Source organism: Podarcis gaigeae, assembly GCF_964106915.1.
Source record: "Podarcis gaigeae genome assembly, chromosome: 15".
Classification (NCBI taxonomy): Eukaryota; Metazoa; Chordata; class Lepidosauria; order Squamata; family Lacertidae; genus Podarcis; species Podarcis gaigeae.
Genome location: NC_139692.1, coordinates 22,411,785 through 22,424,644, shown reverse-complemented (window position 1 = coordinate 22,424,644; position 12,860 = coordinate 22,411,785). Strand labels below are relative to the sequence as shown.

Sequence of the window (12,860 nt, the reverse complement as noted above, 5' to 3'; positions counted from 1 at the left end):
TTGTGGTGTTCGGGAACCAAAACATTTGACTGTTAAGGCACGATTGTATAGGGAGTTTTTAATGTTTGATGATTTACTGTGTATGATATTTTAATTTGTTTGAAGCTGCTCAGCGTGGCTGGGGCAACCCAGTCAGATGGGTGGCATATTATTATTATTATTATTATTATTATTATTATTATTAACCAGCAATGAGGTCTGGGTAACCACTGTTATCTTCTTCAAGGGGGTTGTTTATGTTATAACATTTGTCAGACTTTTGACAAACAGTTAATTGATTTGAGTTGTGTGACTCAGATTGCTTCTATAGTACTAGACCCATTTTTTTAAAAAAAGCAATGTGGATTAAAGTCACTTCTGGGGCCACTCTGGGATTAGGGTCCCTGAAGCTTAAGCTTCATTAGTTTCATATAATGTCTGCCCTGGACCTGAGCACAAGAACACTCTCCCCTCCTGTGGTTTTGAACAAGTGGTTTTCAGAACAGTCTCTGAAAGCGGAAGCAGAGCACAGTCATCATAGCTAGTAACCAATGATTGCCTCCATGAATGTGTCTAATCCTCTTTAAAGCCAGCCAATTTGGTGACTAATGGTGCCTCCAGTGGGAGTGAGTTCCATAGGTTAACTCTGTGCTGAGTGAAGAAGTACTTTCTTTCTTTTGTTGTTGTTTAGTCGTTTAGTCGTGTCCGACTCTTCGTGACCCCATGGACCAGAGCACACCAGGCACTCCTGTCTTCCACTGCCTCCCACAGTTTGGTCAAACTCATGCTGGTAGCTCCAATACTTTGGCCACCTTATGAGAAGAGAAGACTCCCTGGAAAAGACCCTGATGTTGGGAAAGATTGAGGCCCAAGGAGAAGGGGACGACAGAGGATGAGATGGTTGGACAGTGTTCTCGAAGCTACGAGCACGAGTACTTTCTTCTACCTATCCCAAATCTGCCAACATTTAGCTTCATTGGATGCGAATACATTCTAGTGTTATGAGAGAGGGGAGCAAATGGGGGCCTAGGGAATTTTTTTTTGGGGGGGAGTTCTTGCTTCCCCTCAGAGCCACCCCCTGCTCTGAACTCTTCCCCCCCAAAGAAAGAATCACAAGCCACACCACCTGCCTCTAGAGTTGTCAGGAGTCCTACATAAGAGGAGCCTAGTTGCTGCAACACATCATAGTCCAGTATCTTGTTCTCACAGGGGTTGACCAGGTTCCCAAGTAGGAAGCCCACAAGCAAGACCTGAGTGCAACAGCACATTTCTGATTTCTAGTCCAAACATGCCTTTATAGAGGGAAAGACAAGCTTCCTCCATCCATCTGTGCTGAGTTGTTGATATTCTTAAAATTTCTATAGCCCTCCATGGATGCACACAACATAGCAACAAACAAAAACACTGGGAAAAGAGGAATGCTTTTGCCCAAACCATCCTGAAAGATCTACATTGGCTCCAAGTACAGTTCCCAGCACAATTCAAAGTGTTGGTGCTGACCTTCAAAACCCTAAACAGCCTCGGCCCAGTATACCACCCCCATTGTTCAGCTGAAATTCAGCTGAAATCCTTTCTGGTGGTTCCCTCCCTGTGAGAAGTGAGGTTGCAGGGAACCAGGCAGAGGGTCTTCTCGGTAGTGGCACCTGCCCTCTGGAACACCCTTCCTTCAGATGTCAAGGAAATAAACAACTACCTGACTTTTAGAAGACATCTGAAGGCAGCCCTGAATAGGGAAGTTTTTAAAGTTTGATTGATGATGATGATGTTGGGAGCCACCCAGAGTGGCTGGGGAAACCCAGCCAGATGGGTGGGGTATAAATAAATTATTATTATTATTATTATTATTATTATTATTATTATTATTATTTAGATAAAATATCCTTGGTGGTGGTTGCAATTGCTTACTAGTCCTGAGCATGTTAGTGCACACTGCCAACATGATTTCAAGCTTTCACCCATACCAATGAGGACTAGAATTTTAACAGTGACCCCCAAATGGCTGCTGAATTCTGCACCAGCTGAAGTTTCCAAACCTCCTTCGGAGGCCACCCCTGAACATAGACAGCAGAAGTTAGGCCATCCCGTCTTGGGTGATGAAATACAAACTAACTTTATTCCTATACAGAAAAGTAACAGATACTTGCCAGAGGAAAAAGTAGCTGTCAAGCTCACTCCCCCATCTTCTCTTTATGATTATGCATTTAACCTCCTAAATATGGAATGACAGCTGATTCAGAGGTTTCGTTTTGTTTAATTTACTACTGGATGGGGAGAAAGCAGAATACAGTGGTACCTCGGGATGCGAACGGGATCCGTTCTGGAGCCCCGTTCGCATCCTGAACAGAACGTAAGACGCGACTGCGCGTGCATCGGTCGTGTTTCACCGCTTCCTCACATGTGCAAGCGGCGAAACCCGGAAGTTTATGTGCTCTGTTACTTCTGGGTCGCCATGGAGCGCAACCCGAAAATACTTATCCTGAAGCGTATTTATCCCGAGGTATGAAGCTACAGTTAGAACTGGATATGGAACAACTGATTGGTTCAACATTGGGAAAGGAGTACGACAAGGCTGTATATTGTCTTCCTGCTTATTTAACTTATATGCAGAATTCATCATGTGAAAGGCTGGGCTGGATGAATCCCAAGCCGGAATTAAGATTGCTGGAAGAAATATCAACAATCTCAGATATGCAGATGACACAACCTTGATGGCAGAAAGTGATGAGGAATTAAAGAACCTTTTAATGAGGGTGAAAGAGGAGAGCACAAAATATGGTCTGAAGCTCAAAATATAAAAAAAACCGAAGATCATGGCCACTGGTCTCATTACCTCCTAGCAAATAGAAGGGGAAGAAATGGAGGCAGTGAGAGATTTTACTTTCTTGGGCTCCATGATCACTGCAGATGGTGACAGCAGCCATGAAATTAAAAGACACCTGCTTCTTGGGAGAAAAGCAATGACAAACCTAGACAGCATCTTAAAAAGCAGAGACATCACCTTGCCAACAAAGGTCCGTATAGTAAAAGCTATGGTTTTCCCAGTAGTGAGGTATGGAAGTGAGAGCTGGACCATAAAGAAGGCTGATCGCCGAAGAATTGATGCTTTTGAATTATGGTGCTGGAGGAGACTCTTGAGAGTCCCATGGACTGCAAGAAGATCAAACCTATCCATTCTTAAGGAAATCAGCCCTGAGTGCTCACTGGAAGGACAGATCGTGAAGCTGAGGCTCCAATACTTTGGCCACCTCATGAGAAGAGAAGACTCCCTGGAAAAGACCCTGATGTTGGGAAAGATGGAGGGCAGAAGGAGAAGGGGACGACAGAGGACGAGATGGTTGGATAGTGTTCTCAAAGCTACCAGCATGAGTTTGACCAAGCTGCGGTGGGCAATGGAAGACAGGAGTGCCTGGCGTGCTCTGGTCCATGGGGTCACGAAGAGTCGGACACAAGTAAACGACTAAACAACAACAATGACTGTATAGCATCCCATGAAACCTGTTGCCTAAACCCAACATGCTACGTGCCCCAAATAACTAGCTGTAGAGGTCATTGCCCACATTCTGGCACTGTCTGTATCATTAAGCACCAACTGCTGGCAGGAAGTTAGGGTGGAGTTGCCGTGTAACAGGATCCAACATAAGGGAGGAGTACAACAACAACCGAGGGCCATCTCCCTTGTGAGAGGAGCAGAAGATGAGCAAGCCACATAGAAGGGATGCCTATCATATTGACTTGATAGGCTGACAGCATCTCAAGCCATTATGTACGGTGCTGACGGCTATGGAAAACATCCAGTGCCACCTTCTTGAACCTGTTGCCCTCCAGATGTTTTAGACTAGAACTCCCTTCACCTGGCTGGCATCCTAGTGCTGCAGTCCTTTGCTGGAATAAGAAGAGCCTCTGCCCTGATATTGCCGCTGTCACCAAATAAATGTAAGACCATACCAAAGGCCCATCTAGCTAAGCATTCAGCTCAGAAGCAGCCAGCTAGATGATGCTCCTGAGAAGCTCACAGAAGTTTGGGGGTGAAGACAATATCCACCCTGTGCTGTTAGTTCCCCTGTATCTGGTATCCCAAGAAGGATTGCCTTTGGACATGGAGGTTTCGCTGAGCTAATATGACTAACAGTGATTGACGGACCACAAATTAACCTAACCAAAGCCATATAAGCCAGTGGTGACTTTCATCTTTTGAGCCTAGTCTCCACATCTTATACGGTGTCCTTTGCTTAAGAAACTCCTGCCAACCTAGCAGTTCGAAAGCACTTCAAAGTGCAAGTAGATAAATAGGTACCACTCCGGCGGGATGGTAAACGGCGTTTCCGTGTGCTGCTCTGGTTCTCCAGAAGCGGCTTAGTCATGCCTGCCACATGACCCGGAAGCTGGCTCCCTCGGCCAATAAAGCGAGATGAGCACCGCAACCCCAGAGTCAGCCACAACTGGACCTAATGGTCAGGGGTCCCTTTACCTTTACCTTTTGCTTAAGAAAAGACTTTGCTTCCTAGGGCAGAGGTGCACAGGCATTCCTAAAGAGAAGCCGCTCCTGCCCTACTTTTTGCCTGATAGCTCACCAGGCATTGGACATATGCTCACCCCTCCAAAAGCCTTAAGGATGAGACACTTTTAAAAACATCAATTGAAAACTGAGTTTCTTGAGATGCTGAATGTTGCACTCAATATTCTTGTGGGGGCCTGGTATTGACACACTGCTCAGGTTATTCACATTTGACACATTTAGGCGCCCGCAAATCATAATGGAAATCAACATGGGTTTAATTGTTCATGTATGTCCCATAATTATGGATTGACGAGGGATTAATTATCCCTGGATTGCGTACAGCCAGATGCAATCACCTGAGGAGTGATCCCTTTTTGCCTCCATGACACCTACATATGAGAATGACAGCACAGGAAAACCAATCAGCATATGTCTAGGAAAGCAGCAGGTTGCCTGACAATCACCAGTCAGGACACTCTTTGTCACAAGATTGGTGGTTACATTGCATGTCATCACCCAATTCTGGATAGAGGAGTTTAAAGTACTGGTTGCCTTCCAGAGCAGGGATGGGGAGACTTTTTCAGCCTATGGGAAGCATTTCCTTCAGGGTAATCTTTTGGGAGCCACATTCTAGTGGTGGGTGGGGCCACAGGCAAAAGTGGGCGGAGCAACGACTGCACATTTTACATTAATCACATTATCATATGCATCATCCGTATGACCCGGGGGAAAATGATTTGCAGGTGTGCAGGCATATCACATAAGAAGATCCAGCATCCCATTCTCACAGATGCCTGTGGGAAACCTAGAAGCAGGATTCGAACACAAGAGCACTCTCACCTCATTTGGCCTCCGGCAAGTGGCATTCAGAAGTGTCCCTGCCTCTGCTCGCCAAATGCCAGCTCCAGGAACTGTGCTGGAATTCCAGACAGCTGCAGAATCCAGATCTGCAACAGCTAGTCCTCTAAGAAGAGCGGAAGAGTCTGGGCAGGTTATGCTGACATGTGTTCTCTGATTGCTCGAGGTACAGGTTGGAGGGAGGAATGGTCAGCCTGTAGTAAGACCACTGATTTATTCAGTCTTGCCCACCCACCCAGGACCAGTTTGGAAGCCACCTTCCTCCCTAAATAAAAGTCATTGAGGTGACATTGAAACAAGGTTGCCTGTAAAGCCTATTTATATCACTTTAGTAATCATGGCTTACCGCAAAGGATCTTGGGAACTGAAGTTTATTCCTCCCAGGGCTACCATTCTGAGCACTACAACTCCCAGGATTCTTTGGGGGGAAGTCATGGGCGTTAACTAGATAACAGATAAACAGCCTCGTTCTGTAAAGAAATGCAACTTTCTGCATTGATCTGATAAGGAGGTTCCCAGCATTTAAAAGGAATTTTAATGAAATCAAAACAATGCACAAACACACACACACATAAAAAGAGACACAAAATCTTCAAAATTCACACCTGAGTTATACAAACTGTTCTCCCAAAGAGAGAAGAGTGGAAGACACAGAAGATGTAGGGTGGCGGAAGAGAAACTATTTACAATACAGAAAATATCTCCCCCCCCTTAAACAAACATCATGATTGCAATCACGGTATTAGACAAAGTTTCTTTTGCCTGGAAGCTAATATAAAAACCCAATGGACAGACTGTTAATAACAATAATTAAAAAACAAACAAAACCCAAAACGTAAAAGAACAGAGGAGTACAGTTCTAACGGGCTCGGAGCCATCAAAGTGGTAATAGTTTTATATTCATTCCTTGCCATCAATGTGATGGCAAAAAAAGATCTACAGTGCAAGAGGGGCAATTGTCTAAGGCAGGAGTTGGGCAGCTTATTCAGCCTGAGGGCCACATTTCCTGCTGGGTGGGGGCCACTTGCCAGAAGTGGGCGGGGCAAGGGGCAAAAGCAGGTTGGAGAGACGAATGCAATTTTTACCTTTGTACAAGCAGGCTAGTTTCTGCACATGATCACACATTCCCCTGCCTCTCCAGGAAAGCAAAAAGGCATTGGGAGACTCCAAGGACACATTCCGGTCAGGTGAAAACATCTAAGGAGTGTGCAAAGCAGGCTTGGCGAGGGGTGGGAAGACACGTGACCTGGGGGTGGGGAGAGGATCCTGATAGGCCTGGTTAACCCCCCCCCCCAGATCCGAGGTTCCCAGTCGCTGGTCTAAGCTGCAAATATGTTGTGAATAAACAGAACTTGCTCTAGAAGAGGAATCTTCCAGATCAGCTGGTTTCAGAGGCTTTTTCCAAGCCACCCATTACATAGCAGATGTGCATCACGGTCTCTGTGTGCACATTTAATGGAAAGCAGCTGGGGGAGGTAGTGAGTGTGACTGGAGGGGGAAAGGCTGCTTCATCCTTCCCTCTCCAAACTTTTCCCAACCCAAAGGCTGCCTCCACCCAGTTGCTTTTCCAGTTGCTCTGAATATGGGACCCTAGGCAGCCTCTTTTCCCAGGAACAGACTTTTGTTGACCTCCTCCCTCCCATATGCCAGTGTCGGGGGTAAAATAAATGACTCATCCTTTTTATTGCTACCAGCAGCAGCTCTGGCCCAGTCCTGGTAGCTTGGGAATTGTACAAACTGAGCGAAACAGGGGAACGAAGATTCAATTTGCATGGCTAGTGAGGGATGAGCAGGTCTGTCAGTTTCACTTTCTGTCACTTTTTTGTTTTTCCAACCCAAAGGTTAAGGTCTCCCCATGTTGACATTGGTTTGTGATTTTCTTTTTCTGTTTTTTTTTTAAAAAAGTCATTGTGAAAATTCACCACTTTTTTAGTGCAAAATTCTCCTAACCGGCACATTTTCTCAAAGCAATCTCTCCTAATAAAATGTATTTTTGTAGGTTATCTTCATGCATTTTTTATGCATGCTTTGCCCTAGTCTCTACACATTACTTGGCTGGAGAAATCCATTGCAAAATTTGGAAACGGAGAATTTTGAAGGATGGCTGTGCTTCAGTTTGTGCATCATTTTGGAAAGTTCAGTTAGGTAGGTTTGCCTTCGGATGCAAACTGAATCAAATTTCTTCCCCACCCCAACAACTTAGCATGTAAGTGTGTGTTGCTAAAACTCCAGGGGTTAGAGGCTATTCAACCTATTTCCGTGTTTTCTATTTACTGTTGCCCCTCCTAGTCACATTCATATCAAGGGAGTGGTAGAATTGACTTAGACCGGCTCACAAGCAGTTTTGTCCAGTCAACCTTCCCCACCAAAATGTTTCACTAGAATGAAAAAAAGGGAGGTGTCTACATGACTAGATATGTGTGCTTCTTTTATTTTTAAAAAGAACTTGTAAAATGGTTTCAAAACTGCTTGAGATTTTTAAGTTTGTGAAGATGAAATGTATTAACTCATCAAGGCATTTGTCCAGCAGACGCCTGGGCAAATCTGGACTTTTCAAGGTACAGCTTGAACCACCATGGGTGGGGGAAAATGCCTGACTTGTTTAATCAGAGATCCTTGTGAGAGACCATTTAAAATATATATATATATTTTAAATTAACACATCTATCACAGGCATTGGCAATTCTAAAGCACAACCTCCCAAATATTGGAGAAGCAAGTGTCTATAGATAGACATGTTGGGTGAAAAAGTTCCCATTTGGTGAATATACCATCCAAGGTTGGCCCAAGATATTTTGCTACCTGAGATGCAGGCCCAGATGGTACCCTCCCCATGTCATTCACTGAAGCCAACCAGACTGGTAGCTGTGTTTTGCTTCAATGTCAGCAAATGAGCAATCACCCTCCATTGCAGCTGGTTAGCTTAGGAGGTACAAATGAGACTAACTACATGTGTACAACCTCACTCTGCCCAATGATAGGGCCGGCCCTCACTCTTGAACAATTAGATGCATGTCAATTCCATGTCTATCTTGCTCCCCAGAAGCTTTGGGGTCCCCAGGTCCCCAGCACAAAGAGCCTGGGGATCAAAACCTGCATGCATCCAGATCACCTAAACGTTCCCACAATTTTGAGCAAATGCATCTCTCACAGGCAATCCAAGCACAGCTACCTTGCTCCAGAGCACCACCTGCAGGACACTGAAAGCGCCAATCCTGATTGAAACCTTCAGGAAATCTAATTTGGCAGCCTTGGCTTAGCTTAGGGGGTGGGGATCTCCGTGGATGCATCTTTCGGTTTAGATGGGAGAATGGATGCGTCTTCACAGTTGCCTCCCAACAAAAAAGCATTTACAAACTAGAGAGAGAAGACAGAACCACTTCCCCGCCGAAGATCGCCAGGCATCTGTTACAGAGCAAAAGGTTTAGGCAACTGGATGCAGAAGCGCCTAAGGACAACATGATGAGAAGGGCTTATGCCATGCACACGCACCGTTGCCACGTGTCACCATTTTAGTCTCTTTGACAGCTCTGCTTGCAAAGCTGCTGCCATCAAGTGAGGTTGAAGGGAGACCGGTTGTGGCATGTGGGCCATGCATTTGACTGAGCCACTGTTCCCTAAGAAGCAGGTCCATAGCACAAAAGTTCAGGCTCCTTTTCTTTTTCTGCAGAGAAGAAGAAGGTGGAGTTGGCTGCTCTTTGAGGAATGGGGCTTCAATGGAGGTAGGTGGGCTGGTTCCATCGGTACCAGGATCTGCTCACAAGGATAAACAGAACAAAAAAAGACACAAAGGCAAGGCTTTAGAAACTGTTTTCTCTGCAGAGAGAGAATGCATGCCTATAAAAACTAGATGTGTGTTATGTTGGAGGGGATGCTAGGAAACAGGGAATTACGTTCACACATGTTGGGGGTGTAAATATGTACAATTTTTTTTTGGCAAAGGGTGTTTAAGGAGATAACAGAAATCACGGGGTTAAAGCTGACCAAAAGTCCAGGGTAGCATTATTATCAGTTTATGATGGGGTGGAAGGTTCACAGGCTGTTTATTGACAGCTGCATGAATTATTATAGCTAGGAGTGGAAGGGGCAAACAGAATATAAAACGGAACAATGGTACACAGAGGTTTGGGATATAGCTATTAATGATAAATTAACCTGTGCCTTGAAGGTAAGATGGGGAATATGTAGGAGAAATGATTTTGAAGGGATATGGAGGGTGTTCTTAGAATTTGTATTGTTAAAACAGAAAGGGGTCAAACCATCGCAAGAGGTGTCAAAATTTTGGGAGGTTGGAGAGATATAATGGAATGGTCTTGGTGGTAAGGTGCACATTTTTATGCTTATTTATGTATGATTGATTGTTAATTTAATAAAAAAGACTATATTCAGACAGGGGTGAGCGATGGTGTTGGCAAGGAAATAAGGCAGAGCTTTCCAGACTTTTCATGTTGGTGACACACTTTTTACACATGTATCATTTTGCAACACAGTCATTCACTTTTACTAGCAAGCCAGAGGTTAAATGAACCCCTTTCCAGCCCCAGGAGGAGTGCAGGCAACACTCACGAGACACATGTATACACTGTAGCTGACACACTAACGTGTCGCGACACACAGTTTGGAAAGCTCTGAACTAAGCTAACAACCACACCGTTCTTATAAAGAACATTTTAAAGCACGCCCTCCCCCTGAGAAACCTGAGAAAACTGTTGCTTAACTGCTCACAGAGCTACAATTCTAAGTTCCCAGGATTCTTTGGAGGGGTGGTTATGTATTACATATTTTGCCATGTCTTGAAGAGCAAAAAAGAGGACACATTTGTGCCGACTTCTACTTTTTAACTATGGATCGCTGTGACGACTCTTCCCATGAAAAAAAGGCCGTGTCCTGGAAAAAGAGGCCATACGGCAACCCTAAATATAAAGACATGACAGAAAAGGAAAGGGGAAGGGGAGGGATAAGGGAGAAGAAAAGGCAAACTCAAGCCTAAGTCCCAGGATTCTTTAGGGTAGCCATTTGCTTTAAATGTGTGTTATATGTGCTTTAAACATACGGTGTGGATCTGTACCAACTGTTTCACCATGTGCCATTTTTCCAATATTAAATTTGCCCTCAAGGCAAGACATTATGATTTTTTTTGTACAGATTTTTTTTTTTTGGGTGTGTGCATAATTCTTAAAGGCTGCAAAATTTTTGTATTTCACTATAAAAGGAAGCAGCAGCAGCAGCAGCAGCAGCAGCAGCAGCAGCAGCAAGGGAATGACTATTTATCCCCCTTCCACCAGGGATCAGCAACTGACTACCTAACAAGAAATTAAGGGGTAATTAATTACTATCCATCCAAAGCAATAAAACAGGCTAAACTAGGACACAGGAAGTTTTCCATTAAGGGCACAGTGGCCCCCCAAAGTCTGCACTTATCAGGTTATGCTGCTTTAGCATTTTTTTAAATCGCTAATCACGTCTGAAAAGTTACAGGAGGTTAACACAGAAAACAATGAACTGCAGCGAGCTGACAAGGGCACTTCCCAAATTCTCTGTAAAAAGTGGTTACTCAAAGCATAGCAATTACAGAGCACGGGGGCTAGTATGAAAGCAACCTATTACATCTCCAGTGGGCATCCTTGTCTGACTTCAGGTGCAGTTCTGCAACTGTGAACTTTTCCAAGTGCAGCTGCTCATTTTCCTGCAAGCCATAAAGCAGAAGACAACTGTTTCCCAGGAGTGGAAATTCAGCACCCGGGGTAAACTCACAGTCACACCTGGCCAGATTGGGACTTTCAGTATGCTCAGGTGACTCATATCCTGCTCTTTCCTGCCTCCTGGCTTTCTTCACCATCCTTTTATTCTCATGATCCCAGGGGAAACTTTATCTGAGATTCCTGCATTGCAGGGGGTTGGACTAGGTGACCCCGCTGGTCCCTTCCGACTCTACAATTCAATTATTCTTTTAACTGCACCCCGCTCCCCCCGACATAGCCTTACCCAGAAGAGTTGAAGCTGGAGGAGTTGATGGCTGCTTTGGAGTTGCTCTGGGACATGCCGGGGCTGCTGGCGTGGAGTCCCGTGCCAGGAGACGAGGGCCGGCTGGAGTTCCCTGGAGAGCATGATGATGTCACTGTGCGAGAGAGAAAACTATCCTTAAAGAAAAACCCTTCAATCCTTCCAGTGCATGCAAATAGTTGTGGTTTCTTTTGCATCTTAACAGTGCATTTGTTCCTGGTTCCTCTCCCCTTTTCACTTATTCACTGTTCTGACCCTTCTTTCCTAGGCCCTCCATTCAGTGGTGGCTGATGCCCATTGGGAATAATAATAATAATAATAATAATAATAATAATAATAATAATAATAATAATATTCTCGGTAGTGGCACCCACCCTGTGGAATGCCTTCCCATCAGATGTCAAGGAAATAAACAACTATCTGACTTTTAGAAGACATCTGAAGGCAGCCTTGTTTAGGGAAGTTTTTAATGTCTGGTGTTTTATTGCTTTTTTAGTATTATCATTATTAATTCTGTTGGGAGTCACCCAGAGTGGCTGGGGAAACCCAGCCAGATGGGCAGGACCCCAGGGTGGCATATAGATACAAAACTAAAAACAACCACAAACAGTCCTAAAACAGATTAAAGCATTCTAAAAACAATGACAATTAAAGACGTCTAAACGCAATTACAGTTAAATACATCCTTCCCAAATGACCTTGGGGTTGCCAGGGACAGTATCCTTCAGCCGCCAATTGCCTGGGTAAACAGGAATGTTTTCTAATTCCTCCAAGAAATGAATGATTTGGGACATGGTTGGTGGGAGCAGAGCCAAGGACAGGCAGATTCAACTAATTCTAACTTCGTTCCCCCACCCTCCTGCTCCCATCTTCCTCTCAGCCGAGTTCCACTGTGGTAACACAAAGATTACGGTGGAGGAAGCTGAGAGCTAGTGTCCCCTTGCCCCCCACCCTGGTTTGGATGTAAGCAAGAAGTCAAACAGGTAAGGTGCTGGTGGTTGGTGGCTGCACTGAATCAGGGACTCGGGCATCTTATTCTTTGTGCCCACCGGGCAAAGGAAGGAATTCTCAGTCCTGCCTCTGCTGTGCTGTGGCGCCACCTCTACAATGGCCAGAGATGGTACTGCTGTTTTTCGGACCAGCCAGATCAGCTGACCTGTAGATCCAACAGGGGCCTGGCTGGCTCTATATAACAGTTGCTCTAAGCCAGCCTTTCTCAACCTGTGGGTCCCCAGATGTTGTTGAACTACAACTCCCATCGCCCCTAGCTAGCAAGGCCAGAGCTCAGGGATGATGGGAGTTGTAGTCCAACAACATCTAGGGACAGGCTGGTTCCATGTTCCCTCCCCAACCCCATCTCACCTAGAGAAGCGGATCAGAGTTGCTGAATCATGGAAGGAAAAAACAGAAACAGAGAAACGTTCTCCTGGGGGGGGAAAACCCCCACATACCTGCCCCATGCATGGTGCTGTGAACAGGAGTGACAGAGAGGGGACCCAAGGATCCTGAGGTAGAGACCTGG

At 45.1% G+C, this 12,860-nt stretch overlaps 1 protein-coding gene across 3 annotated transcripts in view; it reads right to left on the bottom strand.

Moving 5' to 3' along the window:
• Positions 1 to 5,847: 5,847 nt before the first annotated feature.
• POU2F3 (POU class 2 homeobox 3) overlaps positions 5,848 to 12,860 on the bottom strand; it is an 85,345-nt gene continuing 78,332 nt past the window's right edge. For all 3 annotated transcript variants that reach the window (XM_083714088.1, XM_083714089.1, XM_083714090.1), the window contains 3 exons: positions 12,790 to 12,856; positions 11,321 to 11,453; positions 5,848 to 9,088 (listed from right to left, as the gene is read on the bottom strand). In XM_083714088.1, coding sequence (XP_083570214.1) covers positions 9,049 to 9,088; positions 11,321 to 11,453; positions 12,790 to 12,856 — 240 coding nt within the window. In that variant the 3' untranslated portion in view covers positions 5,848 to 9,048. The remainder of the gene's footprint in view (positions 9,089 to 11,320; positions 11,454 to 12,789; positions 12,857 to 12,860) is intronic.